Here is a 26,446-nt window from a genome sequence, read left to right as displayed (position 1 = left end):
GCCTCTGGAAAAGGCTAGCAGCAAAGATGAAGCCCTGAAGCTGTCCTGGACCTGTGGCCTGGTGCCTTCTGCTGCACAGGGCTGAGCTCCCTAGCTCCCATTGCTCATCGTGTCTCAGACCTTGCCAGCGCGCCGCTCGAAGAGAATCAGCTCAGCGGTTTATGCTGCACGGCATGAAAGGCTGCAAGGCCACATCCCCTTGGCCGCCTTGTTCACCGGCCCCAGGGTGTGTCATCCTCGGCCAGAGAAGGAGCTCTGGTATTTTTACACTCCTCGGCGTTAGCTCCAGGAGGGCGCTGTCCCTTCTCAGCCCAGGCCTGGTGCCAGAGATGCCGCGCCCTGCTGCAGCTGCTCATGTGCCGCATACGGTTCTGAAACACGCCTGGCCCTTTCCTGGGGAACCTAAAAACACTGCTCCCCAGGGGGCTGCCGGGGAAGGAGGAATTAGACCAACAAGCTCCATTAGGTTAGATCTATTATTGATGGGGTTGCTGCAGGAATGCTTTGTTCAGGCCTTTGCTTGAGGCAAGTACTCAGGGAACATTCCCTAGGACAGCAACTTCCACTTGTATTAGGAGCTTTCTGTTTGGACTCAGGCTCAGCCCAGGCCCGAGGTGGGGACCTCAAAGCACCGGGCCTGGGGTGCAGGAACCTCCCATGCCTGGGGATGGAGCCTGGAGAAGCAATCAGGAGTCTGGCTGCCACCTGGGAGTCTGGAAAACCAAACACGTTCCCTGCAGAGATTTCTGGGTAGCACCATGAGCTGCTCCTTTCTTGCCAAGTTTTGGATCATGCGTTTCCAGGCACACGCCGGACATGCACAGGGACAGTGAAAGTGAAACAGAATTGGGGGAAGGGGGAGAGGAAGTGTTTCCTGAACTTCAAACGATCAAATTTCATTTGATGCCACAGTTGGGTTGGTTCTTATTTCATAGGCCCCAGTATGCCCATGGCTCACGCCGAGTGGCAGCACAGCTCATTCCGGCACCAAGCAGCCACATTAGCCCAGGTAGCAGCTGCCGAGGTGGCAGCTAATCAGAACGTGTCCGCACGAGGAGACGTTCCACACGCCCTGCCCAGATGCCATGTGTACTTAGGCAAACATTTACTGAACACCAGCTGGCGTCTAATTAAGTCACCGTTAACGGGAGTCCCGGGGTCCCATTACCAGCACAAGCCTTGCCAATGAGCGTGACATTAGGATGCTGTATGTGACGCTTTCCTTTGAAACTCCCATTAGTGTTGGCTGGAGGGGTGAAACTGGGTCAGGAACAGTGTAACGGGCAGTGGCCTCCACCCCCAGGATTCCCCTGAAGCTGGCGCTGTGCTGGAGGGACACTGCTTTACCGCCGGGCATCGTGAAGTTAGCTCTGTGGCAGGAGGCCTGTAGCGGGGTGGCTACCCGCTCCTGCCCTTTGGGGCTTTAAAACAGCCCTGGGAAGGGGCTTTAGGCTGGGCTGATTGGAGAAGTGGCTGCAGCTGGGGCCACGCCCCAAACAGAGCTACAGGGCCTTATAAGTAGGCCAGGGAAGCCAGAAAGAAGACAGTCTCTCTCTGCCTTCAGAGAGAGAAGGGCCTAGCTGCAGGGAGCTAGAGACTGGATACCTGAGTGAAGCAGGGCTGGGGAAAGGCTAAGGAGCTGGGGAGCTCCAGCCTGGAAAGCCCCAGGCTGCGGCCTAGCAGAGGGCTAACAGGTACTGGGGGTTGCAGAGGCAGCCCAGGGGTAGGCCAAAGCAGCAGGTCCAAACCCTCCTTGCCAGTGATGAACAGGCTGATACTGCAGTCTGCCCCAGGGTGTGGGGCTAGAGATGGAGACTGGCAGTAGCCAACACTGAGGCAAAGTGGGGATAGTGGGGTGGGGGTTCCCCTGGGAGGGGGAGACCCAGTTGAAGGGGCACCGGGGTCCTGGGAGGGACACGGGGGGCCAGTAGCTGGAAGGCGGATCACCAGCCTGCAGAGGGCGCTCTGGATGCTGGACTGAGCTAATTCCCAAGGACGACCAGCAGGAGGCGCCGCAGGGGTGAGTCCGACCCGTTACAGGGCCCCAGGATTTCTCTGCAGCTCTCAGGGGAACGGCTGTAATACAGGGATTCTGTGCTAAGCCACACAACTCTGCATCCCAAACCTTCCTCCAGACAGCAAGCAAGGAGCCCTCTGCCTGCCAGGGGTGCCAGGTCTCAGCACCGTCTCTCCCTGCCTTCCGAGAGCTGTCTCCGTGCATCCCATAGACAGAGGCTCCCCCAGAGTCTGCCACACTGCATGTTGCACCCCTGGCCCTGTGGCCCGTCCTAACCAAGGAAGGGCAAATCCCGCAAGGGCCGAGCTGACCGTCCACCCACAGCTCGAGCCGAACCTCTCTCCGGGTTTGAAAATGTTCACTTCGCTTTTGGCTCCGTTTCACTTTCACGGCTTCCTCTGCACTTCCCAGAGCTGAGGGACCTAAGCCCCAGCTGAGCAGGATGCCACCTGGAAATTCCACGAGGAAGCCAACTGCAGAGCAACGAGGGCTTGATACTTCCCAGGAGGTCGGAGAAGTCTCCAAAGCCCAGAACTCCCTGAAATTCCCCCTGGAACCATCACCAAGACTTGTCAGTCGGGCCTTCTGAAGAGCTGCTGTTAGGGAACGTTAGGGGCCCAGTTCTCTTCTCAGTCTCCGAGCAGACTGACGAGGCACAGACGCGGCTCTGAGCAAACAGGCGGGTCCAGTTGCATTGACACGCGGGGAGGGGGTGCACCTCTCTTGGAGCAGCATTAAGCAGGCTGCTGCCTCTACAGCTCCGCAGGCAATCTGGGCATGCCGCTCGGTCGCTCCGGTTTTTCTCCCCACCCCCGCGCCCTCCAGCCCAGCTGGGCACCTCCACCCGGGAGAGGTGGGTTCACCGGGCTGGCCAGAAAACAACGTGCCCATTCATGTTTGCACCTGGAATGACAGGGCTCTATGATCCCCAGGGGAGGGCTAATGATACTTGCCCCTCCCACAGAGGGCGGGATTTGAATGCATTTACTCCCATTGACTAGCACCCTCCTCTTTCTGAATGAGCTCAATGCAGGGCCTGTGAAAGGGGCCGGACACAGAATCCTGCCAGGCCCCCAGGACCCAGTGACCCGAGAGGTCTTCTACATCTCGGACGTCCGTGGAGCTGACGTCCTCAGGCTGCACCTGCAGCAGGCACACAGCTCAGGTGGTGACAGCCTGTTCCCCCACCCCCGAGGTTCCTTAGCCCTGCCCTCTGGTGCGGGAGATGGCCCTAAGCCCCTGGCCCATTCAGCTGGCATCTCTGCAGTGCCCAGGGGGGAGGTGGCATTAGGAGGTGTCTTCAAGGACAAGCAAGCTGTGAACAGGCCACAGCACTGCATCGCACAGGCTCAGCCGGTTGTGGCCCCAGCACTGAGTGCTCCCTGAATCAAAGCACGGAGAGTGGGCAGCACAGCGCTTTAAAGATCAGGGCAAAATCATTGAGTATGTGGCAGGTCAGGGCCTCTTTGCACTGGGCGCTGCACACGCAGGACGAGGGACCCTGCCTACCCCCCCACCCTGAATTAAGCATTGTTATCCCCAGAAATCATTGTTATCCCCAGAAAATGGGGTGACTCCCCCAAGGAGCCTGTGACTGAGCTAGAACTGACCCCAGATCTCCTGCGTCCCAGCCCAGAGCTGTAGCCACAACTTCCTCCCTATGTCTCACACATTGTGAGACAGCCTCACGGGCAGCTGGTCCAGCTGTGTCAGAAGAGATTCTGTTTCACACGTGTTCAGTCTAAAAGGCCCCGTGCCTTTAAACAGGGGCCATCTTTTGCTAATAGGCCATCAGACGAGGTACCCTGCCATTCCCTCAGCTAAGTGGTTTGGGCTTAGCCTGTGTAATTGTTTCCTGGGTATGCCCAGAAGCTGAGACAGATGCATATGGGTCAGGGGGAGCTGTCTCCGGGGACTCAGTCCCAGGGAGAGTGGAGTAAATCCCACGTCAATTTCTGCTCATTAAAGCTGCAGGGCGATAGCTGTTCCAAGCACGCGGGGAGATGCTCCGACGCTGATGGAAAATGCCTGCTGTCAGGCATCCTCCTGCCAAGGCTCAGAAGAGGAGGCTGGGGAAGGAGACATGACCAGCTTTTACCACGTGCACGTTCCCACCTGCTTGCAAGGAACAAACCCGAACGCAGTCTGGTACCTGAGAGCCGAGATGAGCTGCCTCTGCTGAAGGGCAGCAGGGCCTGGAAGGCATAGACGCTGTCGCCCTCCGCGATGGCGTTCAGATCCTCCTCGTCGTGGAAGGAGCGCTGGAATCCGCTGGGGGACAGCTCCACCAGGATCACCTGCAGTGCAGGGGAACAGTCAGCGACCCCGGCTCCCTCCCATAAGGATGTTGAGGAGAAAACCATCCTGTGGCCATGGTCTCTCCTGCCTTTGGAGAGCCTTGAGCTTGCAGAACAACTAAGGGGTCCCGGGGCTGCCAGGGGCCTCCACGCAGCAGCTCAGTGCAGTGAATGTGGACAAGAGCTGCTGCAACTGGGAGCCAGGCTGACAGGGCTGTAGCACGCCCGTACCGCCTGTGAGACACACTCACCAGGGGGTTCCATTCACGCCCCACCGCCTGGTGCTGCGATGCCATCTGGCGTTTGTGGCATGACACAGTGTGTCCCTACACCAGAGCAGCTGAGACAAAGCAGGGGCCCCTTCCTTGCCATGTGAGCCCTGCCTGGCCGGAGCGGGCAACCCCGGTGCCGCCAGGAGTGCGCTCAGCAGGGTGGGTAACTGGCCACCCGGCTGCTCCAGGCTTGGGACAGTGTGGCGGAGGGTCTGGCCCTGACTCACCTGATTGGGGGCGATTTTGCCTTCTTCTGCCACCATTGCCCTGAGGGTCGCCACGGTGCTGAAGAGGGGCACCGCTAAGCCTATCCGCAGGAACCGCTGGCTCTTGGACTGGAAGACTAAGGTGACATTCAAGGGCCTGAAAAACAGAGGAGCAGATGGGCTCCAGAAAGCCAGTAAGCAGCAAATGGGGGGCTCTCCCCTTGGTCTGTCTGTGCCCCAGGGCACCCGAGCTCTTGTTCCGGCTGGGAATTAGGATACGCCGTGTGTTCCCAACCCTGTGCAGGCAGTGATGAGCGCAGACAGCTGAGCGCTGACCCGGGAACATACCTCAGCACCGACTGTAAGGGCCACAAACACGCAGGGCTCAGCTCTGCCCTCCGCTGAGCGCCTTTCCTTGCTGCTGGAGCATGCAACCGGGGCAGAATTACCCCATAACATTTAACACCATGGTCTGGTGGTCCGGCCGCTTTAAGGGGCGGTGGGGCTCAGGGCCAGCCATGCCTAGTCCATGACATGGCCCCTTTAAGGAAACAGGAGTTTAAGGGTGCAGCAGACACCCCGCTTTGGAAAAGGGAAGAGGTGCAGGGCCGGAACCCAGTGCTGGTGGACTGGCAACGCAGGCTTGACCCATTGCACAGCCCCAGGCATGAGGGGTGAGGAATCCCTTAACCCAGGGGCAGGGTTTAGGTCTGTGGGCTTGATTAAGGCTTAATAACTCAGACCCTGCTAGGGGGATACTGAGGTAGGACCTCTGCGCTGCTATGGACACGTGACTTGGAAGCAGCCAAAAAAAGGTGAGGGCGGCGTGCCCGCAGGGCCACACCGTGCCATGAGGGGACTGCTCCGGGACAGCACCCGACACACTTTTCCCACATCACAAGCATTTCCCGTTGCTCTATCGCTGAGTCAGAGCTGCACACAGGGGAGCATCAGACTAGGAATTCTGGCCAGCGAAGGGCTATGGGAGGCACCCTATCGTGTAGGTCTGTTCAGGGAAGTGGTTCCCAAACTTGGGCCGCCACTTCTTCAGAAAAAGCCCCTGGCAGGCTGAGCCGGTTTGCTTACCTGCCGCGTTCGCAGGCTTGGCCGATCGCAGCTCCCACTGGCTGCGGTTCACCATTCTCGGCCAATGGGAGCTGCAGGAAGTAGCGCGGGCTGAGGGACATGCTGGCCGCCGCTTTCCGCAGCCCCCATTGGCCTGGAGCGGCGAACCACAGCCACTGGGAGCTGCGATTGGCCAAACCTGCGGACGCGGCAGGTAAACAAACCAGCCCGGCCTGCCAGGGGCTTTCCCTGAACAAGCAGCGCCCCTAGTTTGGGAACCACTGGTTTAGGGTGTGGTTTATTACAACCCAGCAGTAGCTCCCACATGCACTGGCTGTGTGGATGGCAAAGGCCTCCCATCAGGGCGGTCAGTGCTCAATAGCCCTGCTGTATCCGCAGCTGCAGAGCATCATGGGATAGCACCGGCCCTTTCATGGTAAAGCTAGAACATAGGTAAAATAGCTAGAACAAAGGTAAAGCATAGAAACATGGGGCTGGCAGGGACTATGGGAAGTGTGGCTAGAAATAGCCTTGTCACTTGTCTCCTTAGGTGGGAGACCCGTGGCTTGGGGAGGCTGGCAAGTGGCTCTTGGAGTTGGGCTGAGACAGCCAGATGCATTTCACTGGGATGCTGAGCTGGGTTTGAACCCAGACCTTCAAAGGAGAAATGCCAATGCAGTCACACACTGTGTCTCTTGAGCTCCCACACCTCCCGCAGCTCAGACCCCCGGATTGTCCAGCCCCAATTCCCCCCCCTCCCCCCACCCTGCACTTCCTGAGCACACCATTGCATCACCCAACTTCACCTCTCCCCCCGCCCCATGCCAAGCTCCCCCCTCAGCTACCCAGCCCCAGGGTCACCTCCAACCCCAAAGGTCACCTGATCCATCCCCCCTGTCCCAGGTGAGCTCCTCACCCTCTGCCTCCCCCGCCCAAGCCCAGGCCCTGTCCTTCGCTAAGGGAGATGTGGAGGTGGGTGCCAGGACTCCCCCTCAGCGCTCCAGGAGCCAACACGGGTAGGAGTCCTGCCACATTGCTCTTGGTGCTGTTCCCTTTGCTCTGCCGCCCAGCAGAGAGAGACACGTGAACTACAGTGGCCAGCCGAGGGCTGAGCTGGGCCTGTTCCCAGCATGCACTGCTCGCCCCGGGTTGGTGCCTGCCCTCCACCTGCTCCCAGCAGGCTCTGATCTTCAGCTCAGCAAGAGCCGCGGGCTGGGGCAGCCATCCCTCGTCGGGAGAATCCCAGCCCCTGAACCGCTTGTTGTCATTTCCTGGCTCTCTGCGGTGCCTCCTCACACAGCCATGCTGCAGCCATGGGAGTGAGCCAACACGGCCTTAGACCTGCTCTGCAAGACACTCAGCCCCTCCCGGGCACAGTGCCTGTCTGTAAGAGAGAAATGCCCTAGGAGTCCACGCAGGCAGGGAATGAGGGGGCACCGATGGCACTTGAGGGATTTACCCTGGGTCCTCACTGCAAAGTGAGGAGGGGGTTCCCAGCCCCAGTGAAAGCAGCATGTGGGCTCCAACTCACCCCCAGCCAGACCAGCTAGCCTGGGTTGGAAGCATTTCTACACGAGTGAGAGGCGGTTGTGTGTGGGTGGAGGGAGCTCAGGGGCAACACCCCGGCTAACTCCACAGTGAAGACAGACCCTTCGTGGCAGCCGCTCTGTTAACACCTCATGAGCTGCTGGTGGCTGAGCCAGAACAGCACGGCCTGGGCGCTTCACAACACATGCACCAGCAGACGGGCCCTGCCTGAGGCCAAAGCCAGCCAGACCAGGGCTCGCCCAGAACCCCCCCTCAACTGCCAAGCTCCACCCCAAGCCAAAGTGCCTCCATGTCTCCCCCAGCTTGGCCTGCTCCCTAGGGAATGAAGAAGCCAGGTCAGCTCTTCACTGCAGGCTGGTGCCAGGCATGCAGCAGGTTCAGTGCCCAGGAGGAGGTCACGCTCAGAGCCCGCGCCGGCTCTTACCACACACGTTCTCCCAGCCTGCCTTTCATGCACTTCCCAGCTCTCCCTGTCCCCGGGCTCAGCCCAGCCTGGCAGGCAGGCGAGCTGCTTCTCTCCAGCGCGTCCCCTAATTGCAGCACTTATGTGTCATTTAGCCGAGGCTCCAGGCAGGCTGATAATAGCACTGCTGTGCAGAGGCACTCTTGGCATTTGCCTGTCAACAGTGAAATAGAGGGTCCCCTCTCACTCTGCCCCAGGAGACACATCCGTGCCCTCTGCTGCCTGTCTGCGCCGTGCTGCCGCTGCATTGTTCCTTACCCTTTAAGCTGAATGAGCAGGTTTATCGTCCGAGGGCTGACAGCACCAGTGCCAGCTCCTGGGGACAGCCCTCAGTGGGCAGAGCCCTCACCGTGCGGCGGGAGATAACGTTCGAGGCAGCGCTCGGCATGGCAGACAGCCCCCCGACCCCGCTGGCAGCTCTTGGCTCCCAGGCAGTGCTGGCTGCCTGCATAAAACAGCCAAGGTCTCCATTGATTGTTCCCATTCGCTCCACAAGCTCAGCGCCAAACTGGTCAAAACGCAGCCAGCTGCCAGGGGCTGAACTCAAGAGAGGGCTTTGCTGGCAGAGACGCAGGTGCCAGGAATGCCCAGAGCCCGGGGCGATCCAAGGTGTGCACACCCAGCTCACAGGCCCCCACTACCACAGCCTGAGAGCACCTTGCGGCCTTCACCCTCCCCACAGCCTTGCAGCCCTGCTATCTCCATTGTGCAGATGGCGGAACGGAGGCACCGAGAGAGCAGGTGACTTGCCCCAGGAAACAAAGAAGTTCTGTTGCAGAGAGCAGGGATTTACACCCAGGTCTCCCAAATCCCTGGCTAACGCCCTAACCACTAACCTATCCTCCCTCTCCCACTGACCTCCCAAGCCTGTCCTGGGACACCAGCTACCTATGCCCTGTGCTCTGCCCCTGCTCTGAGACCAGCCTTTAAGTCTCCTGCTCCGAATGGTAGGGGGCTGGGAGTCCCCAGGGGAGCCCACTCCCCAGAGCTGACAGGCCCCATATCCCTCGAGCCAGGCAGTTGTCCCCGTCTACCTGTCCATCTATCCCCAGAAACATCTAGCTAGTTATCCATCCCAATATACCCCCACCCCATCTATCCATCTCAGTACACCCCCTCCACCCATCTCTCCATCCCAATACACCCCCTCCCCATCTCTCCATCTCAATACACCCCATCCCCATCTCTCCATCCCAATACACACACTGCTCCCCATCTCTCCATCCCAATAACCCCTCCACCCATCTCTCCATCCCAATACACCCCCTCCCCATCTCTCCATCACAATAAACCAACAACCCATCTCTCCATCCCAATACACACACTGCTCCCCATCTCTCCATCCCAATAACCCCTCCAGCCATCTCTCCATCCCAATACACCCCCTCCCCATCTCTCCATCCCAATACACCCCCTCCCCATCTCTCCATCCCAATAACCCCTCCAGCCATCTCTCCATCCCAATACACCCCCTCCCCATCTCTCCATCCCAATAACCCTTCCACCCATCTCTCCATCCCAATACACACACTGCTCCCCATCTATTTATCTATCTATACCTCACCTACTTCTCTATCCCAGTACACACCTCTCCCCATCCATCCATCTATATATTTCGGCACAGTGTTCAGACCACCCCACACCCTGGGAGTTCTCCCTCCCCCTATTCACTGCTGGGCTGGGAGGTCGCCAGTCACAGCACCTGAGTTCCCCTCCCGGAACGCACGGAGAGACACAGGATGTTGTATTCCGCAGGAACAAATCCTTCTAGCTTTTGGATCAGACCCTCTGGTGGGATTCCCCCACCCCTCCTCTGAAATGTCTGACCTCAGGACTCGTAGCCAATGAGCAATATTTAGTGAGCCAAGGAAATGAATCACTTAGCACGGCAACGCTGTTGGGCAACGAGGGATCAGGCTGGGCCCTGCACATTCCGCCACAGAGGTTTATAAAGTATTTAAATCTGTCAATGCAGCCCCTAGAGGAACAATGATAGTATCAATTTGCAGAAGCCAAGCTGTGCAGCGGAGCATGGGAGGTTTACTGCACCAAGGAATGGTACCAGAGCAAGCAAACAGTGTATAAAAGACCAGGCGACTGTGGGTCTTAAAGGAACCCCAGCCTAAGCAGGCAGTGGCTTAGCCTGTACAGTGCAGCGTCCCAGTGCCCAGCGGAAGGAGCTGACGGACTCTCTCCCCAGAAACAGCCGGTTTGAGAAGCTGGTGGCCACAGGATTGGGATTCACCAAAGTAAATTAGAAGCACTTTCCGCATTCCATCCCCCGTCCTGCACACACACACAGAGTCCTGCTGCATGTGTGTACACACCCACTGCACACCCACGCTTCTCTGCCTGCGCATGCGTGCACGCACACACAGAGCCCTGCTGCATGTGTGTACACACCCACTGCACACCCACGCTTCTCTGCCTGCGCATGCGCGCACGCACACACAGAGCCCTGCTGCATGTGTGTACACACCCACTGCACACCCACGCTTCTCTGCCTGCGCATGCGCGCACGCACACACACAGCCCTGCCGCATGTGTGTACACACCCACTGCACACCCACGCTTCTCTGCCTGTGCCTGTGCGCACGCACGCACAGAGCTCTGCTGTACACCCACAACCCTGCTGGCATTTACGCAAGACCCAGCTGGCATTATTGATACATCAAGTTCCTTGCCAGCTGGGGCTGCCCACTGGTGCTGGGACTGGGCCCACTAACCCACCTGGTGCAGGACTGTCCCGACCCCCTAAGCTCAGGGCAGCTTCACAAGGCCACCACGTTCTGCAGAATTTGGATCAACCCAGTAGAGACATTTCCCCGCTAACCTCCCAGGCCCCAGGGCGGGCCGTGCTGTCCTGACTGGGGAGAGGTTCTGGTTTAAGAGGCAGGGTGAGCTAATGGGCCGGGAGTCAGGAGCCATGGTTCTGCCAGTGACCCACTGTGTGACCTCAAACAAGTCTCGGTGCCTCAGTTTCCCCTCTCAGCCTCTCTGTGTCTTATCAGAGCTCTTTGGAGCACACACTGTCTCGCTCTGGGTCTGCATGGTGCCCAGCACATGTGGTTCTGATCTTGTTTGAAGCCTCCAGACGCGGCTTGGATACAAGTTCTGTTAATTAATGCTGTCTCGGGGATCCACAGCGCAAGCAACGGGAGCTTTGGGTTGCTGCAGAAGGGAACTTGTCTGTGTTTCGGGGCCCTGCAATCTTTCTTTCTAAGCCTGAGAGGGCCTGTGGTAGCAGCCATTAAAACGGTGCCCTTAGTCCCTATTTTAAATCTTTCTTAGCGAGGTTTTAAATGTTATTTGTTGCAATTTTCCTCTGATGCCATGTTGCCAATTCTCTCACTAACAGAGGTTTTCTTAAAGCCCCAGCTCCTGGAGTCCTGGGGACGGAGGAGAATCTCAGCTTGGATTTAAAAAAAAATTTAGTCCTTAGCCTTTGTGATTGTGGGGAAAATCTGGAAACATGGCCCGGATGTGACCTCATGGCTCCAAAGCCAGTCGGTCACAAACAACCCCCAGACGTATTCCTGGTTACACACTCAAGCTTTTGAAGCCTATCTCATGATTTTTGGGGGGCTGACTCATGACTTGGAGCCATCTACGGTAGGCAGAGCTCCTGATCTCATCAGAAACCACTGTGAGCAGAGTAGGGTGATTTCCCACTGGACCCCAGTGCCGAGGGAAGAGGTGAATTCTCCATCTCTTGCGGTCTCCACAGGAAGGCTGGCTGCTGTTCTGGAAGAGATGCACTGGGTAGAGGCAAGTGACTGGGCTAACTGCAGAGGTAATGGTGAAATCCTGTGGCGTGTGCTCTGCAGGGGTCAGGCCAGGGTCTAATGGTCCCTTCTGCCCTATGACAGGACCTCGCAGGCTGCTCTTATGGGGGTGGGGACGGGACAAATAACTCCAAACAGCTGCTAAGTCTCTGGGTAGCACCCGCCAGCTGCTGCACCCGTCCCACATGGCGCTCCTGAGGGGTTAGATTGGGACAGACCTGAACAACCGCCTCCAGGCTTCTCTGCAGAGGTGGGGCTGGGCACTGGGGAGCCAGCCAGGACCGTGGCTACGCATCCACACAGGCTAGTAGGAAAGCATCTGTGGCCCCTTCTCCCCCTGTGCAAAGGTAGCCACTACTCCACCCCCAACACAGCTGGGTGGAGACTTGACTGCAGAAGTGTGCTCACGCACATGCACGCATACACACACACACAGGCGCACACATGCACACCCGCACGCACACGCACACATGCATGCACACGCACACATGCATGCACACGCATACACTCACCCACACAGGTGCACACATGCATACACATGCATGCACACACACACCCACATGCACCCACACACCCACATGCACACATATGCACACACATGCATGCACATACACGCATGCACGCACCCACCTACTAGAGTGACCAGATGTCCTGATTTTATAGGGACAGTCCCGATTTTGGGGTCTTTTTCTTGTATAGGCTCCTATTAACCCCCCCAACCCCCGTCCCAATTTTTCACACTTGCCATCTGGTCACCCTACCACCCACACAGGCACGGACATGCACGCACGCACGCACACACACACACTGGCCGGCGCAGCAGATCCAGTGTGGAGGGGAAAGGAATCTGCGCCTGGTACAGGATGACTGCCCCGGGCGTAAGAGGGGAACCAATGACCACATTACAACTCCACGATGCCCCTTGCTCTGAGCTTGTGCTCAGTTGCATTTTCCTTCTGCCTCTTCCCCCATCACCCCGTAAAGGTCTGTCAGGCAGGGCTGGAGGGCAGGTTTGTAGGTGCAGAGCAGAACTCTCACCCTGGAGTGCTCCACGCTAGCCCCAGGGGCTGCCGGCACGCACTGGGAACCCTGTTGTGCTCGGTGTTGTGCAACCAGAGACAGACAGAACCTGCCAGCAGTGAGGGCTCCGCGGAGCTAACGGGAGCAGATGTCGTGTCAAGGTTGGGACGCTCAGTGGAGCCGACTCCCAGACACGCAGGGACAAGTTTTTTCTCCTGCTGTCGGTTTTTGCAACTAATCGCATGTTAACTTCGCAGCTCCAATAAGACGCTTGCCAAACACACTTCCTGCTGTGGGAATTGTTACTAGTCACATCTATCAGTTCAGCGCTGACATTGCTGTTAGCACCTGCATCTATTATCGATTGCAACATGTGAAAACGGCTCTTTGGAAGAGTCAATCCTGTGGGGTGGATGGCCTCGGCTCTCGCCTGTAAGATCTGGGGTCTGAGCAATGATATCACAGGAGCCAGTAATCTGTGTCCTAATGAGCCAGTGTGGGGGCAGCAGATATGTAGGAAACGGCTGCTAGTTCAGCACGCAAAGGAGGATTTGACTGGTAAGAAAATGGTTGTTTTGCTCTCACCAATATCAATAAAAAAATCTCATTTTCTTTCCTTCCTTCCTTGGCAGGTTTGCGCCTTTTCAACACCCTCGTGGCTGCTCCTTGCTTGGTGCTGCCCAAGCTGGAGAAAGAGCAGCTGAGTTTCTAGAAATACAGATGAAGGAGCTGGAGCGAAAGCTGCCCTGTGAGAATAATGGGCTGACCTCCCGCAACAGAACCTTTCGATTAGAGGTTGCAGCACCCAGCGCTGGCTAATGCAGGGGGCAGAATGGCGACTGCTGAGCTTCCTCTGCCCCCCATGGAGGAAGTCTGGTTTTCAGGGTTTATTCATTTCATTTTGGGGGGTATTTTTTAGCAAATTTTGAGTTTTATGCAGCTGTCCAAAACTGGGGAGGGAGGGCTTTCCTTTGTACGTGCTGGACTGAGCATCTCTTGGTACCGTTCCCTGGTGCACGTTAACGTAGGACTATTTCAAATGGCGCTGGGTTAAAGCACACTAGGCAACCTTTAGAGAGTACCAGCAGGGTCTGAGCAGACCTGTTAACATGCAGCAAGTTAGTGCACTTCAGGAATCTCCCCTGCAGAGTGCATCACCCGCCACCTGTAACTACAAGTAGCCATTTCCGGTGTTCAGTGGATAAACACCAAGTACTTTTTGTTTGTTTGTTTGTTTGTTTCAGGGTGTTTTATTGGCTAATGCCTACAGTCGGAAGTCCCACCCCCACGCTGGGGCCTGGGGAGAGCGCAGCTGTTGCCGTGTCCCCTTCGGGTGGCAGAATAGGAGTGCGGGGCAGTGAAGGGAGGACAGCTTTGCAAGTGTTTCCCTGGCCCAGCCACAGCCGATGCACCTCGGTTCTGATTGAAAATAAGCTGCTGCCGCTCCAGCCAAGGACCCACCAGTCTGCCCTGCAGCTTTGTCAGCACGTCAGTCGTCACCCTCCGATCTCCCAGTCCTGAGCTCCCCCCAGACAGCTCTGCTGGTGCCCCTCAATCCCGACTCGCAGCCCCCTGTTATCCCAGCCCCGGGCTCCTCCCACACAGCTGTATCAGTGCCCCTCAATTCTGACTCGCAGCCCCCTGTTAACCCAGCCCTGGGCTCCCCCCACACACAGCTCTGCTCATCCTCCACCAGCCCCGCTGTCCCATTCTGCCAGTCCTAGGTCACCACATTGACAAGTAGCCTGGTGCATCTGGGCTGTGAACTGACCAATAGCAACTGCGATGGGACCCACCCAGCTCACTGTGATTGGAACCCAGAGACACACCCCTGACACCCCATCCACACTAACCCCCTTCCCCCATGGCGAGCAGCCCCACCTTCGGCCAGGGGCACTGGAACAATTTGTATGTGGGGAGGCTGAGAGCCATTGACCCCAACTGTCAACCACTTCAAACCAAGGGGTGCGGCAGCACCTCCAGCACCCATAGTTCCAGCACTTATGCCTTCTGCAGCAGGGCAAGCCGCACGTGGTTCACACCCACACTGCGCTGGGTGGGCTCACAGGCTAGCCAGAGGCCTCAGCCTGCCGGGGGAGCAGGAGACGGGGTGGGGATGAGAGGGACGGAGTGCGGATGGAAGACGTTTCCCGGGGACCAATGCGGGTGCAAGCTCAGAGCAGAGGCAGCGGTGCCGCTTCACGTACCTGGTCTGGCGCAGGGGGATGGGTAAGGAGACACACAGGAAGGGGTCAAAGGTGTTGCTCTGCTTCAGACAGTGTGGGCAGGTCAAGGAGGACCTAAAAATGAAACAAGAAACCACAGTCAAATTAAACATGGGCGGCTCTGACCCAGGGTGCACCCCTCCCAGGGCGAAAAGCAACCAGGGGCAGCATCCCTCTGCCCGGGTGAGGGCACCGCTCCGATCCTGTGATCCCCGGCTGTGATTCACCTTCCAGTGCAGGACTGTCACGGTGCACACTGTGTTCTCCAGCCCAGTCTGCACTGAAACCATCTAGGCAATCGGGTTTCCACCCCTTCCACAGCTGTAGATCTGAGCATGAGGAAGTTTCTCCTGATAACCAGCCCAGCCCCGACTTTGGTCCGATTCATCCCCTGGTGTGTAATAGCTCTCTCCCCTCCTGCTCCCATTAGCAACCATACTAGGGCCCAACCACGCTGAGGCCTGGACACAGAGCCCTGCCACACAACGGGCTGGTTTCCTTTAACCTCTGCTGCTTTTCTATCCCTCTCTTCCCAAATCCCGGCGCTGTCTCCCTGCCTGAGACCAGGCCACAAAGGCCCAGCTGGCTTGAGATGGCCACAGATACAAACAAATCCGAGGCACTGGGCTTTCTGTCATGCCTCTTGCAGCCTGACTCAGATCCCATGCCAGATTGTCCCACTGCGGGCCACTATCTACCCCAGCGGGATGCCAGATCGGTCACGCCCTCCCCGGGCCCTCAGCAGACTAGATGGCAGAGGGCAGAGTATTAGGCCACTGGGATCGCGTGGGAGCCTGCAGAGCTCCAATTGGCTCAGGTGAACAGAGCGTCCAGAGGAAGCCTCCAGGCCCACAATACAACAACGGGGGCAGAGGGAGATCCAGCTCCTTTCGCTTCTCTCCCCGACAGGGAGGAGTTAGATCATTTCTCAATGGGTCAGTGCTGCCCCGGAGCTCCACACTCTGCAGCCCCTGAGAAACGACAGCAGCAACATCTAGCTGCCAGTGCCAGGGGTCATCACCGGCTCCCTGACACGTTGCTCTAAGGGACTCCAGGAAATCCCAGCCCATCACGTCAAACCATCGCTGGCTTCCCTCCATGGTCCCCGTATGTGAGCTTGTGTGACAGAGCCCTGCCCCGTTTCGTGTGAGCAGCCAGTGGGGCTGTAGCTTCCCTATGCAGCTTTGCTAGAACACCCCAAGGACGACTTCAGCACCCCTGCATCTCCTGTCCTGCGCTCCCCAAATGCAGCTGTGCTGGGCCCCCTCAGTCTGGGCTACAGCCCTCTGCTGTTCCAGTCCTGAGACAGTCACATGCACTTCTGCTGCTCCTCACTCCTGACCCGCAGCCCTCTGCTATCCCAACCTTACATTCCTCAACACAGCTATCATTTTTATGAATGTTCATTACAAATCAGATGAGAGTCAAGCCCCAGGGATTCTGGGAAGCCCAGGCTGCAGAATTCGCAGCAGGATCCTCCCCAACCTCCCCAGATTCCAGAATCTTAAGTTTTCGTACTTAAAAAAAATCTTTCTAACCCTCATGGTTGAGAAAAATACTTCAAAATGTAACCAGTGCGGCACTGTGCTCCTGAGTCTGCAGAGAGCCTGACACCATAGGCTCAAGCGGTAAAAACTGCCCATTCATCCCAAATGACAGTTAACTCTGAAACCTAATGGAACACCACTCGTGTTAGCTATTCACTGCTGATCATTTTAGCCAAAGTACCACCGGATGTGTTTAATCTACAATGCCAAACTGCCTCCCATGCCTCCCCAAGAGACCCAGGTGCCCCCTACCTGGCTGCTCTCCCTTCCCCTCTGCGTGGCCTATCCAACACCCGAGGTATGTTTAATGAGTGGCCTGCTGGAGCACATGCCACTCAGGAGCTGGTGGGGGCAGTGGCTATCCTGTCTGAGAGGCAGGGCTCAGCCTTCAGCTCTGTGAAGGTGGCATCCTGAGCTCAGGGGGTGGAGCCCATGGGACTGGGAAGTGATGGGGCCATGTAGAAATGCAGAATGTAGGGCCCTGAGCTCACAAGGAGGCCCAGAAAGGCAACAAACTCTCTGTATGCTCATAGAGTGCCCTGGCACAGAATCAATGCAACAATAACTCACTGATGAATGGGCCCAGGAGATGGAATGGCAACACTGGGTGTGGGTGAACGTGTGTGTGTGGTGTGTGAGATGGCCTACGCATTCAGGTGTTGTGCAGGGAGGGAGACGTGTGTGTGTGTACCTGTGTGCATACAGTACGCCTGAGGCTGTACGGCAGTGGGTTTACACTGGAGGTAGAATGGCTCTGCATGTTTATGAAGCTCAGCCTAAGCCTACATTTACCTGCCTGGTAAATCTGCAGTCCAGCCGGCTTCCCCATCTGCTTCTTTGGCAGCCAGCTGCAGAGAATTTCAGCCAGACGGTCCCCACCCCCCTTTCCTGGAATCGCTGCAGCGAAACCTGCCCAGCAGTGCTTTGCTTTTCCGTATGATCACCACCGACGATGGAGTGTTCTGCATGAAGGGCAGTGACCCGAGGCTGAGCGATCTCCCCTCGCTGCGATTGCTTCTCTCCTCTGCGCCCGGGTGTGTTCGGCTCGGGGTCCCGGTGTGAAGGCGCTCGCTGCTGATCACTGCTTGGATCCCAGCCAGCCTGCTTCAGGCCCTTTACCATGTGCCTCTTGCTGTTTGTGGGGTGTGCGGGAGGGAGCTGGAGAGGGGATCAGTGATAGCTCTGCCTCAGGGGACAGAAATGCTGCAGGCCCAGAGCATGCTGTGTGTCCCTGTACCTCTTTGCAGAGGCACTTCACTGTTGTGCAGCAGCAGCCCCACATTACAGGAGTCCCGGCTCCCGCGTTCCCCCAAGCTCTGCTCTCCAGTTCAGCCATCACAGGGGCTTAGAGTGACCAGACAGCAAGTGTGAAAAATTGGGATGGGGGTGGGGGGGCAATAGGATCCTATATAAGAAAAAGACCCAAAAATCGGGACTGTCTCTATAAAATTGGGACATCTGGTCACCCTACAGGGGCTCCCTTCAGTGTCTTCTGCACTTGACTGCTCCATTCATCTCTCGTTAGCAAACCACCTGTGAAGAGGCACCAGCTGGCTGCTCCGCTCCACCAGGTGATGCTCACTGGTTATTTACCTGGAGCCAAAGCTGGGCCAGGCATCAGCTGGCTCCCTCCACAGCTGCAAATGGCAGAGAGGCTCCGCCACCCGTCTGCATCCGATCCATGGAACGCGCCGTGGAAACATCAGAGTGACCCCACCAGCTCAGCTTATCTCCGCCAGCTGCTCATTAATGCAACACAGGCTCTCTGGATTTACACATCTCTGATCCTGTGAGAGGTGTATCACTGCCACAGAGCCTGGAGATCTCTGTACAGGACAGGGCTGCAGGGCTGGAGCTGGGGAATGGGCCACACACTGCAGACAGGCTTGATACAGTTATTCTGGCCATCTGCAAGGCATGGTTCCTGGTGCCAGGCAGGACCGTGCCAGAAAGGCGCAGGGCATAGTTGTGGCGGGGCAGAGAGGCTCGGTGTGGGATGGCCTGGGCTGGCTGAGCTTGATGTGTGTTGCTTCTCGCATGAGACATTTTGCAGGAGAGCCATGGGAACTTCACATCTCCAGGTCTTCAAGCTTCCAGAGCTTTATTTTTCTCCATTTTTTATTTATTTAACCTGGCTTCAACCTCAGCCTTTCCCAAGGTTAAAACGCAGCCTCGCATCAAAAAGACGTCTCTCTCCGAAGTGCCACAGCTGACTAGATCTGCATGCGCTATGGCATGTGTGTGAGGATGGGGTTAAGTCATACGGAGGAGAGAACAGGTCAAGACCTGACCATCACATGCCACCTGTGGATCTTCCTTGTATCCAGATGATCTCTGTACACCGAGAGCCAGTTTGTTGCACAGCGACCAGCTGGAGGTAGCAATGCGCAGATGTTCAATCCAAAAACCAAGGCAGATGCGATTTCCCCCTAATACTCAGTGGCGCATTTCCAGACAGACGTGCCGGGAACGAGGTGCAGATGTTGGCTTCTGCTTGGACTGCAGCCTTCATATGTTACCCTGCAGTGCACACACCTGCCAAGGACCTGAGACCCGCGCTGGACATGCCCGAAAATGTCTGATGGGGAAGGCCCTGCCAATTCACCAACTCTGCCACGCTGCCATTAGGACACGGCTGCGTCATGGTGCCATGCGACCATCTGTCCGAACAAGTTTTCTCCCCAGCGCAGTGTGTACCAGAGAACGTACGGTGGTTTGCCAGGACATGTCTGGATCCTCACGCCAGAGAGGGACAGAGCTCTGTGCTCATCTAACCCAGACTCTTGGCCCCCTACCCTGCCTGCTCCAGCGGGTCTCCCAGTCTAATTAAATGCCCCATGCAAAAAGGCTGCATGGCTTAGCTGGAGAGAGAGAGAAGTGGTGCAGCGTGGGGCAGGAAGATGCCAGGAAGGTGAAAAGGGAAGGTCTACACAGCAGGGGTCCGTCCAGGTTTAGCGTGTGCCGCTGAGCATTGGGAACAAAGAAACCAGGTGAGCAAACGACTCGCTCCCCGGAAATGCGACCACGGGGAATGATGAGTGGTGTACACAAGAAGGACCCCATGAGGAACATGTACATTAGAGACACACTCCAAGTGACACCTGTAAACAACAGCGAGAGTGCACCAGCTCCAAAGGGTCGCTCATGTAACGCACAGCCCTGGGCAAAGGACAGAGAGGCTGACCCAAGAAGTGGTGAGACGTCACAGCGGAAGACCCGTTAGCATGTGGGGTGATGGCGCTGAACAGAGCACGTCAGGGGGAGCGGGCCCATCTGCTGGGACTGACGCAAGGAAGAAGCAGCAGCAATGAGGCTGCTTCCCCGCAGTCAGAGACCTCCCAGCTGAATGACCCCTGGCATCGCTCCGCAGTTCCCGAACCTGACCAAGTGCATGGACTGCCACTCTGCCCGTCTACCTGGCCCCGTCACTGAGCACCTCAGCCTTCCCTGTGCTCATCCCACAGCCCCGCGCAAGGCTGTGCCGTGCCATGCGCCCCAGCACACAGGTGGGGAACGGAGGCAGAAAGAGGCTAAGTGACTGCACAAGGCTCCCCAGAAAGCCTGTCACCCTGAGTCCCCGGCTTGTGTCCCAATCACTGGAGCAGCCTCCTCAGGAGACAGGGCAGAGCTGTCTGGCCACGGAGGGGAACACACGCTGGCTCCGAGGAAGGGGTGTGTGTCACGGAGTCCCTGGGCGATGCTCTGGAACTGCTCCCCACAAAGCCAGGCAGGACTTTGGGGAGCCTCCTCTCCCTTGGAGCAGACTTTTTCAGGGCAAGAAGCTCACACGGCTTCACCTCCTGGGTCTCTCCTTGGAGCATTCAGCATCCTCTGCCCCTCCATGCGCTTCCCACAGCGAGCCCGCCCCAGCGGGGTCCTGGGGAAGCCACAGGGTCCTGCACCCCCACTTCACAGTCAGACGTGACTCTCAGCCAGCCAGTAAAACAGAGGTTTATTCGATGACAGGAACACGGTCTAAAACAGAGCTTGTAGGTACAGCGAACGGGACCCCTTGGCCGGGTCCATTCTGGCGGGCAGTGAGCCAGACCCCCACGTCTGCCCTCACTCCTTGTCCCCAGCCAACTCCAGACTGAAAACCCCTCCAGCCCCTCCTCCGCTGCTCAGTTCCTTTCCCAGGCCAGGAGGTCACCTGACCTTTTTGTCTCCAACACCTTCAGTTGGCACCTTTGCAGAGGAGGGGCCCAGGCCATCAGTTGCTAGGACACAGAGTGCCAGGCATTTAGGTGCACTGGCCCTTTGCTCTGTAGCAATCACACACCCTTATTCCGCCACCTAGATACTTAAGAACTGCATAGGGGACACTGAGGCACCAACACAGTATTCAGAGAAAACATTAAGAACATTCCCAGTTCGTCACAGTGTGCCAGGGGAGCACCAGATAGCTTGTCGCCCCTTTATTTTGCAGGGGGGCACTCAGCGGTGCTCCTGCCGGGCAAGGGCCCAGTAGGCCGGGGAGAACCCTGGCTTTCATCCCCTTACTCCTGGCTCTAGCCCCCTGCGTTGCCTTCAGTATCCCCCTCCAGCTGCACATTCACACCCTTCCACTGCCTGTATGCGGCCAGATCCCCCCTTGGTCATCTCTTAGCATGAGCAGGTGCTCCCACCCCGCGCTTCAACCCCCTCCGCTGGCTCTGGTCCAAACGGACCCCCTCCCTGTGGGCTGCCTTCAGTGTTATCGACACCAGCACAACCCAGAGGGGGCAGCAAATGAGAGTGAAAGGCAGCCCGTGCGGAACCGATGCCTGGAAATGCTTGATCACCCAACAGCCTGCGGAACTCCCTGCCCCTGGATGTGAGGGAAGCCACGATCTCAGCAGGGTTTCAAACAGGAGCTGACACATGTACAGACAATGACAACATCCGTTTGCTTCAGGGCACAGACTAACCGGTCACTGACAGGGGGCAGTCAGAGGAAACATCCCCTGGGGGCCAATTACCCCACAACTACCTACTACGGGGTTTGTTCCTCTGAGGCAGCTGGTGCCGGCCTCTTTCAGAGACAAAATACTGGACTAGACAGTCTGAGCCAGCATAGCAATTCCTGTGAGCTGCTGTCTCCTCCCAGCGGTGGCTGCCTTGGGTCTGGGCTGAGGAGTGTGAGGTGGGGGAAGCTTGCACCGCTTCTCTACCTGGGCTATTATTATTATTATTTACTATTTGTGGTATCGGCACCCAGGAGCCCAGGTGGGAGTCAGGACCCCTCCGCGCTAGGTGCTGGACACACAGAACTAACAAGCAGATGGTCCCTGCCCCATGGCTGACAATCTGTTTTCAGAGAGTCCATCCGGCGTCTTTCCCGCACACTGTAGAGTTGTTTTAAAAAAGAAAATGCAAAGGGGAGGTAAATGAATGCCGCTGCCCCTGGATATTTTAGTGCATCAGCTCTTCGGCATACATGAAAAGAAGGAACATCTCAGCCTTTCTTGCTAGGAACCGGGCAGGAAATCAGAGCAAGGACGACTGCTTCAATACCCCCAGCACAATCGAGAGCTACAGGGAGGCTGTCTTTGGTGACCAAAGCAAAGGCAGCTGCTTTCTGCTTCCCATTGAGCACAGAGTGTGGGGCGCTTTGTCAGCTGCTAACGACACACAGAACAAATCATGAAATAGCCTGGAAATGCAGCACAGGCACGGAGGCAGCCTGTGGGGCTGGTGGCTCGCTAGATCACCAGGGTCGGGGGGGCAGGGAGCCAATTAAAGAAGGTGGCGAAGGAGTGGAGAAGCTAAAGGGGGCACGGGCTGAAAGCGAGATCACCCGACAGGCGTGCGCTGAATGCCCCACATAGCGGCAGAGCTGAGGGGCAGGCAGCACATGAATGATTCTGCAGCAAACTCTCCATCTTCAGCATCCATCCCAGAACCAGATTGTGCCTTGAGACAAGTCGGTCACAGAGGGTGGACTGTGGCTTGCCTCTGCATGGAGCCATGAGGATGTATGACACCTTACCTCCTCTTGGGTCCCCGCACAGGGGCCAGCCCCTGCTTACCTCTAGCCTACCTGCTAGCAGTACGGTCTAGCGGATAGAACACCGGACTGGGACTCAGGAGACCTGTGTCCTATTCCTGGCTCTGCCACTGGCCTGCTGGGTGACCTTGGGCACGTCACTGCCCCGCTCTGTGCCTAAGGCCTGGTCTACACTAAGGTGGGGGGGTCGAACTAAGGTACGCAAGTTCAGCTACGCGAATAGCGTAGCTGAACTCGAAGTACCCTAGTTCGAACTACTCACCCGTCCAGACGTCGCGGGATCGAAGTCCACGGCTCCAAGGTCGACTCCGCCACCGCCGTTCGCAGTGGTGGAGTTCCGGAGTCGACTGGAGCGCGTGGGGAGTTCGAACTATCGCGTCTTGATTAGACGCGATAGTTCGAACTCTGAGAAGTCAAACTCTCCGCGTCAACCTGCGTGGTAAGTATAGACCTACCCTTAGTTTTCCCATCTGTAAAACAGGGCCAATGACACTGCTCTCCTTTGAGATCCATGGATGGAGAGTGCTAAGGACTGTGTGTTACTATTAGTAGGAACAGACAGTTACCAGTGATCATACAGGAGCTGCCATGCATTCGTCCATGCTGACAGGATAATGAATGCAGCAAAACTAAAATTAAATCAGGCCAGCCATCGCTCTGGGCTCTGAAAAACCCTCACCCTGAGCAGCGCAGTTACACTGACCCAAGGCCCTGTGCAAACAGTGCTAGGTCGAGGGACGAATTCCTCCCGTCTCTGTAGCAACCGAAGTGCTACAAGGGTGCAGCAGCAGCATTTTAAGTGCAGATGAGCCCTAAGGACACGCAGGCAGAGCCAGGAACAGAGCCTGGGGCTCATGCTGACTGGACTAGCTCCCTGGCTGCTAAGTGCCTGGGCTCCCCTGTTCGGAGTCCTCCCAGACGGGCCCAGGGGACGGCATCTAAGCTGCAGGAACCTGGCTCCCGCTGTCTCCGTTTACACAGCCTGTCTGATGTGGCACTCGCTGAGCCCGGGACCTGGCGTAGTAACAATCGGGCCTGCTACTCAGACGTGAAGATACGAAAGCGACGGGGGCTGCCCAGACCAGTAGACGCAGCTGCTAACCCTCTGGCTGAGAAGGGAAGGGCGTGACCCTGAGTGCTCCTGTGTGCGGCAAGAGTGCCAGCCACAGACAGGTGGGCATTGTTGCCCAGGACTTTCGGGGGGGCTCCTATCCTGTGGCAGCTGAGCCCCTTCCTCATGCGGCTGGACTGAGCCGCCCAGGCCCTGTGGGGCTAAGAGACGAAGTGATGGCCCACAGCTAAGGACTGAATCCAGCTCTCCCGTGTCCCTGGCCCATGAGAGCAGCCGTGGTTCCCTGGGGCAGGGACAAGAGGGTAACCCCCATTCTGAGGCCCCCTTGACGGCAGGCAATCAGTGTACGCGGCTCCCTGCATCGCAGCTCCACCGACCGGCCCTGTCACAGCCTGGGACCGCCCTGAAACAAGCTTCCCTGCCCCACATGTTACCGCATTGAACCCTGGCCCAGCCTTCCCACGGTGGCGCTGACGGCTTTGTCAGGTCCCCAGTTAATGAACTCCCGTCTCGCTTGTCTCCCAGGCCCCCGGCTGCCCCTGGAGACAGCTGAGAAATTAGCGCCGGGCCGGTGATTGTTCACATCATTTGTTAAAAGTTGGAATTGGGTCACAGAACAAAAGAGCCTGGCTCCGTAAGAGCGGCTGGTGCTGGGAGATCTGTGCAGGGCTCCAGAGCAGACAGAGGAAGGAGCAACCCCTCGGCTGGGTCCCTTCCCAGAAGGCCATGAAATGAGCAGCAGGGCTGTAGCACACCGCTATGCTGTGCAGCGCTGAGCTGGGAGGAATGGCAGCCAGCAAAGCCAGGCCCAGCACAGGTGCTTCATTCGCTCCGGGAACTGGGCGGGGTCCCTCTAGGGTGAGATGGGCCTGAGGCCCTACCCCCTGCTCCTCCTCTCCACCACAAAGGCCCCACCTGGGGGCGCTGAGGAGAAGGAGATGGGCCCACAGATGGGGCGTGGCTCCCGCATGTATCCCATTTTTGCAGTTTGAAAGCAGGTCACCCTAGGTCCCTCCGAGGGAGCAGGGTAGGGTTGCCAACTTTCTAATTGCACAAAACCGAACACTGTAGCCCCACCCCTTCCCCAGGCCCCGCCCTCTGCTCACTACATTCCCCCTCCCTCGGTGGCTCACCGTCCCCCACCCTCACTCACTTTCACTGGGCTGGGGCAGGAGGGTAGGGTGCGGGAGGGGGTGAGGGCTCCAGGGTGGGGCCAGAAATGAGGGGTTCAGGGTGCAGGAGGGGGCTCCGGGCTGGGGCAGTGGATTGGAGTGAAGGAGGGGGTGAGGGATCCGGCTGGAGGTGCAGGCTCTGGGGTGGGGCCAGGGATGAGGGGTTTGGGGTGCAGGAGAGGGCTCCAGGCTGTGGGGGTGGGGCAGAGGGGTTCATAGTGTGGAAGGGAGCTCTGGGCTGAGGCGGGGGGTGAGGGCTACGTCTGGGGGTGCAGGCTCTGGGGTGGGGTTGGGGCTGGGGGGTTTGGAGTGAAGGGGCAGCTCAGGACTGGGGCAGGGAGTTGGGGTGCAGGAGGAGGTGAGGATCCGGCTGGGGTGTGGGATCTGGGGTGGGGCTGTGGATGAGGGGTTTGAGATGCAGGAGGAGGCTCCTGGCTGGGGTGGGGCTGAGGATTTGGAAGGGGAGGGCTGCAGGTTGAGGCAGGGGTTGGACTGTAGGAGGCTCCTGGCTGGGGGTGGGGCTGAGGGATTTGGAAGGGGGGAGGGGGCTGCAGGTTGAGGCAGGGGGTTGGACTGTGGGAGGGGGTACGGACTCTGGGCTGGGGGTGTGGGCTCTGGGGTGGGGCCGGGGATGAAGGGTTCAGGATGCAGGATGGGGCTCTGGGCTGAGGCAGAGGGTTGGGGGGCTGGCTCCGGCTGGGGGTGCAGGCTCTGGGGTGGGGCTGGGGATGAGGGGCTTGGGGTGCAGGAGGGGGCTCCAGGTTTGGGAGGACTCACGACCGGGGCAGAGAGTTGGCAGCTCCCAGTCAGTGGCGCAGCAAGCGGGGGCTAAGGCAGGCTCCCTGCCTGTCCTGACTCCGCGCTGCACCCAGGAAGTGGCCAGCAGGTCCGGCTCCTAGGCGGGGGGGCCAGGAGGCTCTGTGCACTGCTCTCGCCCGCAAGCACCGCCCCCCCAGCTCCCATTGGTCGCGGTTCCTGGCCAATGGGAGTGCGGAGACGGTGCTTGGGGCGGGGGCAGTGCACGGAGGCCCATGCCCACCCACCCCCCGCCTAGAAGCTGTACCCACTGGCTGCTTCCAGGGCTCAGTGCGGTGCCAGGACAGGTAGGGACCAGCCTGCCATAGCGCCACAGAACCGCCGGCCCCACTTTTAACAGCCCAGTCGGTGGTGCTGACCAGAGTCACCAGGGTCCCTTTTTGACCGGGTGTTCCAGTGGAAAACCGGACACCTGGTCACCCTAGAGCAGGGCTGGCGAAGGTGGGAACTGATCGCCTGACTCTGCCTGTGCCATGCTGGCCTTTCAAGCGTGAGGCCAAGGTGCAAAAGGAGGGGGACACACGTCGCAAGGCTCGCCCTCCGGTGGGGGAAAGGTTCTCCAGCCTGTCTCTGGACTGGGCACCCTTGGGTCTGAAATGGGCGGGGGGCTTCACGTCGAGGGTGCACCCTGGGCCAGGGGTGGGGGATGGGCTGTGCTCTGTAAACGCCAGCAACAAGCTCGTGCTGATGGGGACCCCCGTGCACAGAGCAGCCACACCCCCGGGCCTGCTCGTGTGCGAGGGGGCGCACAGCACCTGCCAGGGGCCGGCCGGAAGAGCAGAGGCCCAGGGCCTGCCACAGAGGCTGGGTTTCCCTGTAAGGCTTGCCAGGAACAGCCAGTCAAGGGTAGTAAAGGGACTGGGCAGGGCTGCAGAAGGACCCTAGGGAGAGAGAGCTCAGACCTGGCTCCCCATTCCCTCTAGGGGAGGGGTCCTGCCCACTACACGCTCCCTTC

General features: G+C 58.1%; 1 protein-coding gene across 2 annotated transcripts in view; it reads right to left on the bottom strand.

The window, feature by feature from the left end:
* USP43 (ubiquitin specific peptidase 43) overlaps positions 1–26,446 on the bottom strand; it is a 186,330-nt gene that overhangs the window by 53,132 nt on the left and 106,752 nt on the right. For both annotated transcript variants that reach the window (XM_039502361.1, XM_039502362.1), the window contains exons 4-6: positions 14,881–14,973; positions 4,814–4,949; positions 4,170–4,314 (exon numbers count right to left, since the gene is read on the bottom strand). In XM_039502361.1, the coding sequence (XP_039358295.1) occupies positions 4,170–4,314; positions 4,814–4,949; positions 14,881–14,973 (374 nt within the window). The remainder of the gene's footprint in view (positions 1–4,169; positions 4,315–4,813; positions 4,950–14,880; positions 14,974–26,446) is intronic.

The sequence above is a fragment of the Mauremys reevesii genome, linkage group 15 (assembly GCF_016161935.1).
Source record: "Mauremys reevesii isolate NIE-2019 linkage group 15, ASM1616193v1, whole genome shotgun sequence".
In the NCBI taxonomy this organism is placed as follows: domain Eukaryota; kingdom Metazoa; phylum Chordata; order Testudines; family Geoemydidae; genus Mauremys; species Mauremys reevesii.
This window is presented reverse-complemented; position numbering and strand designations above follow the sequence as displayed.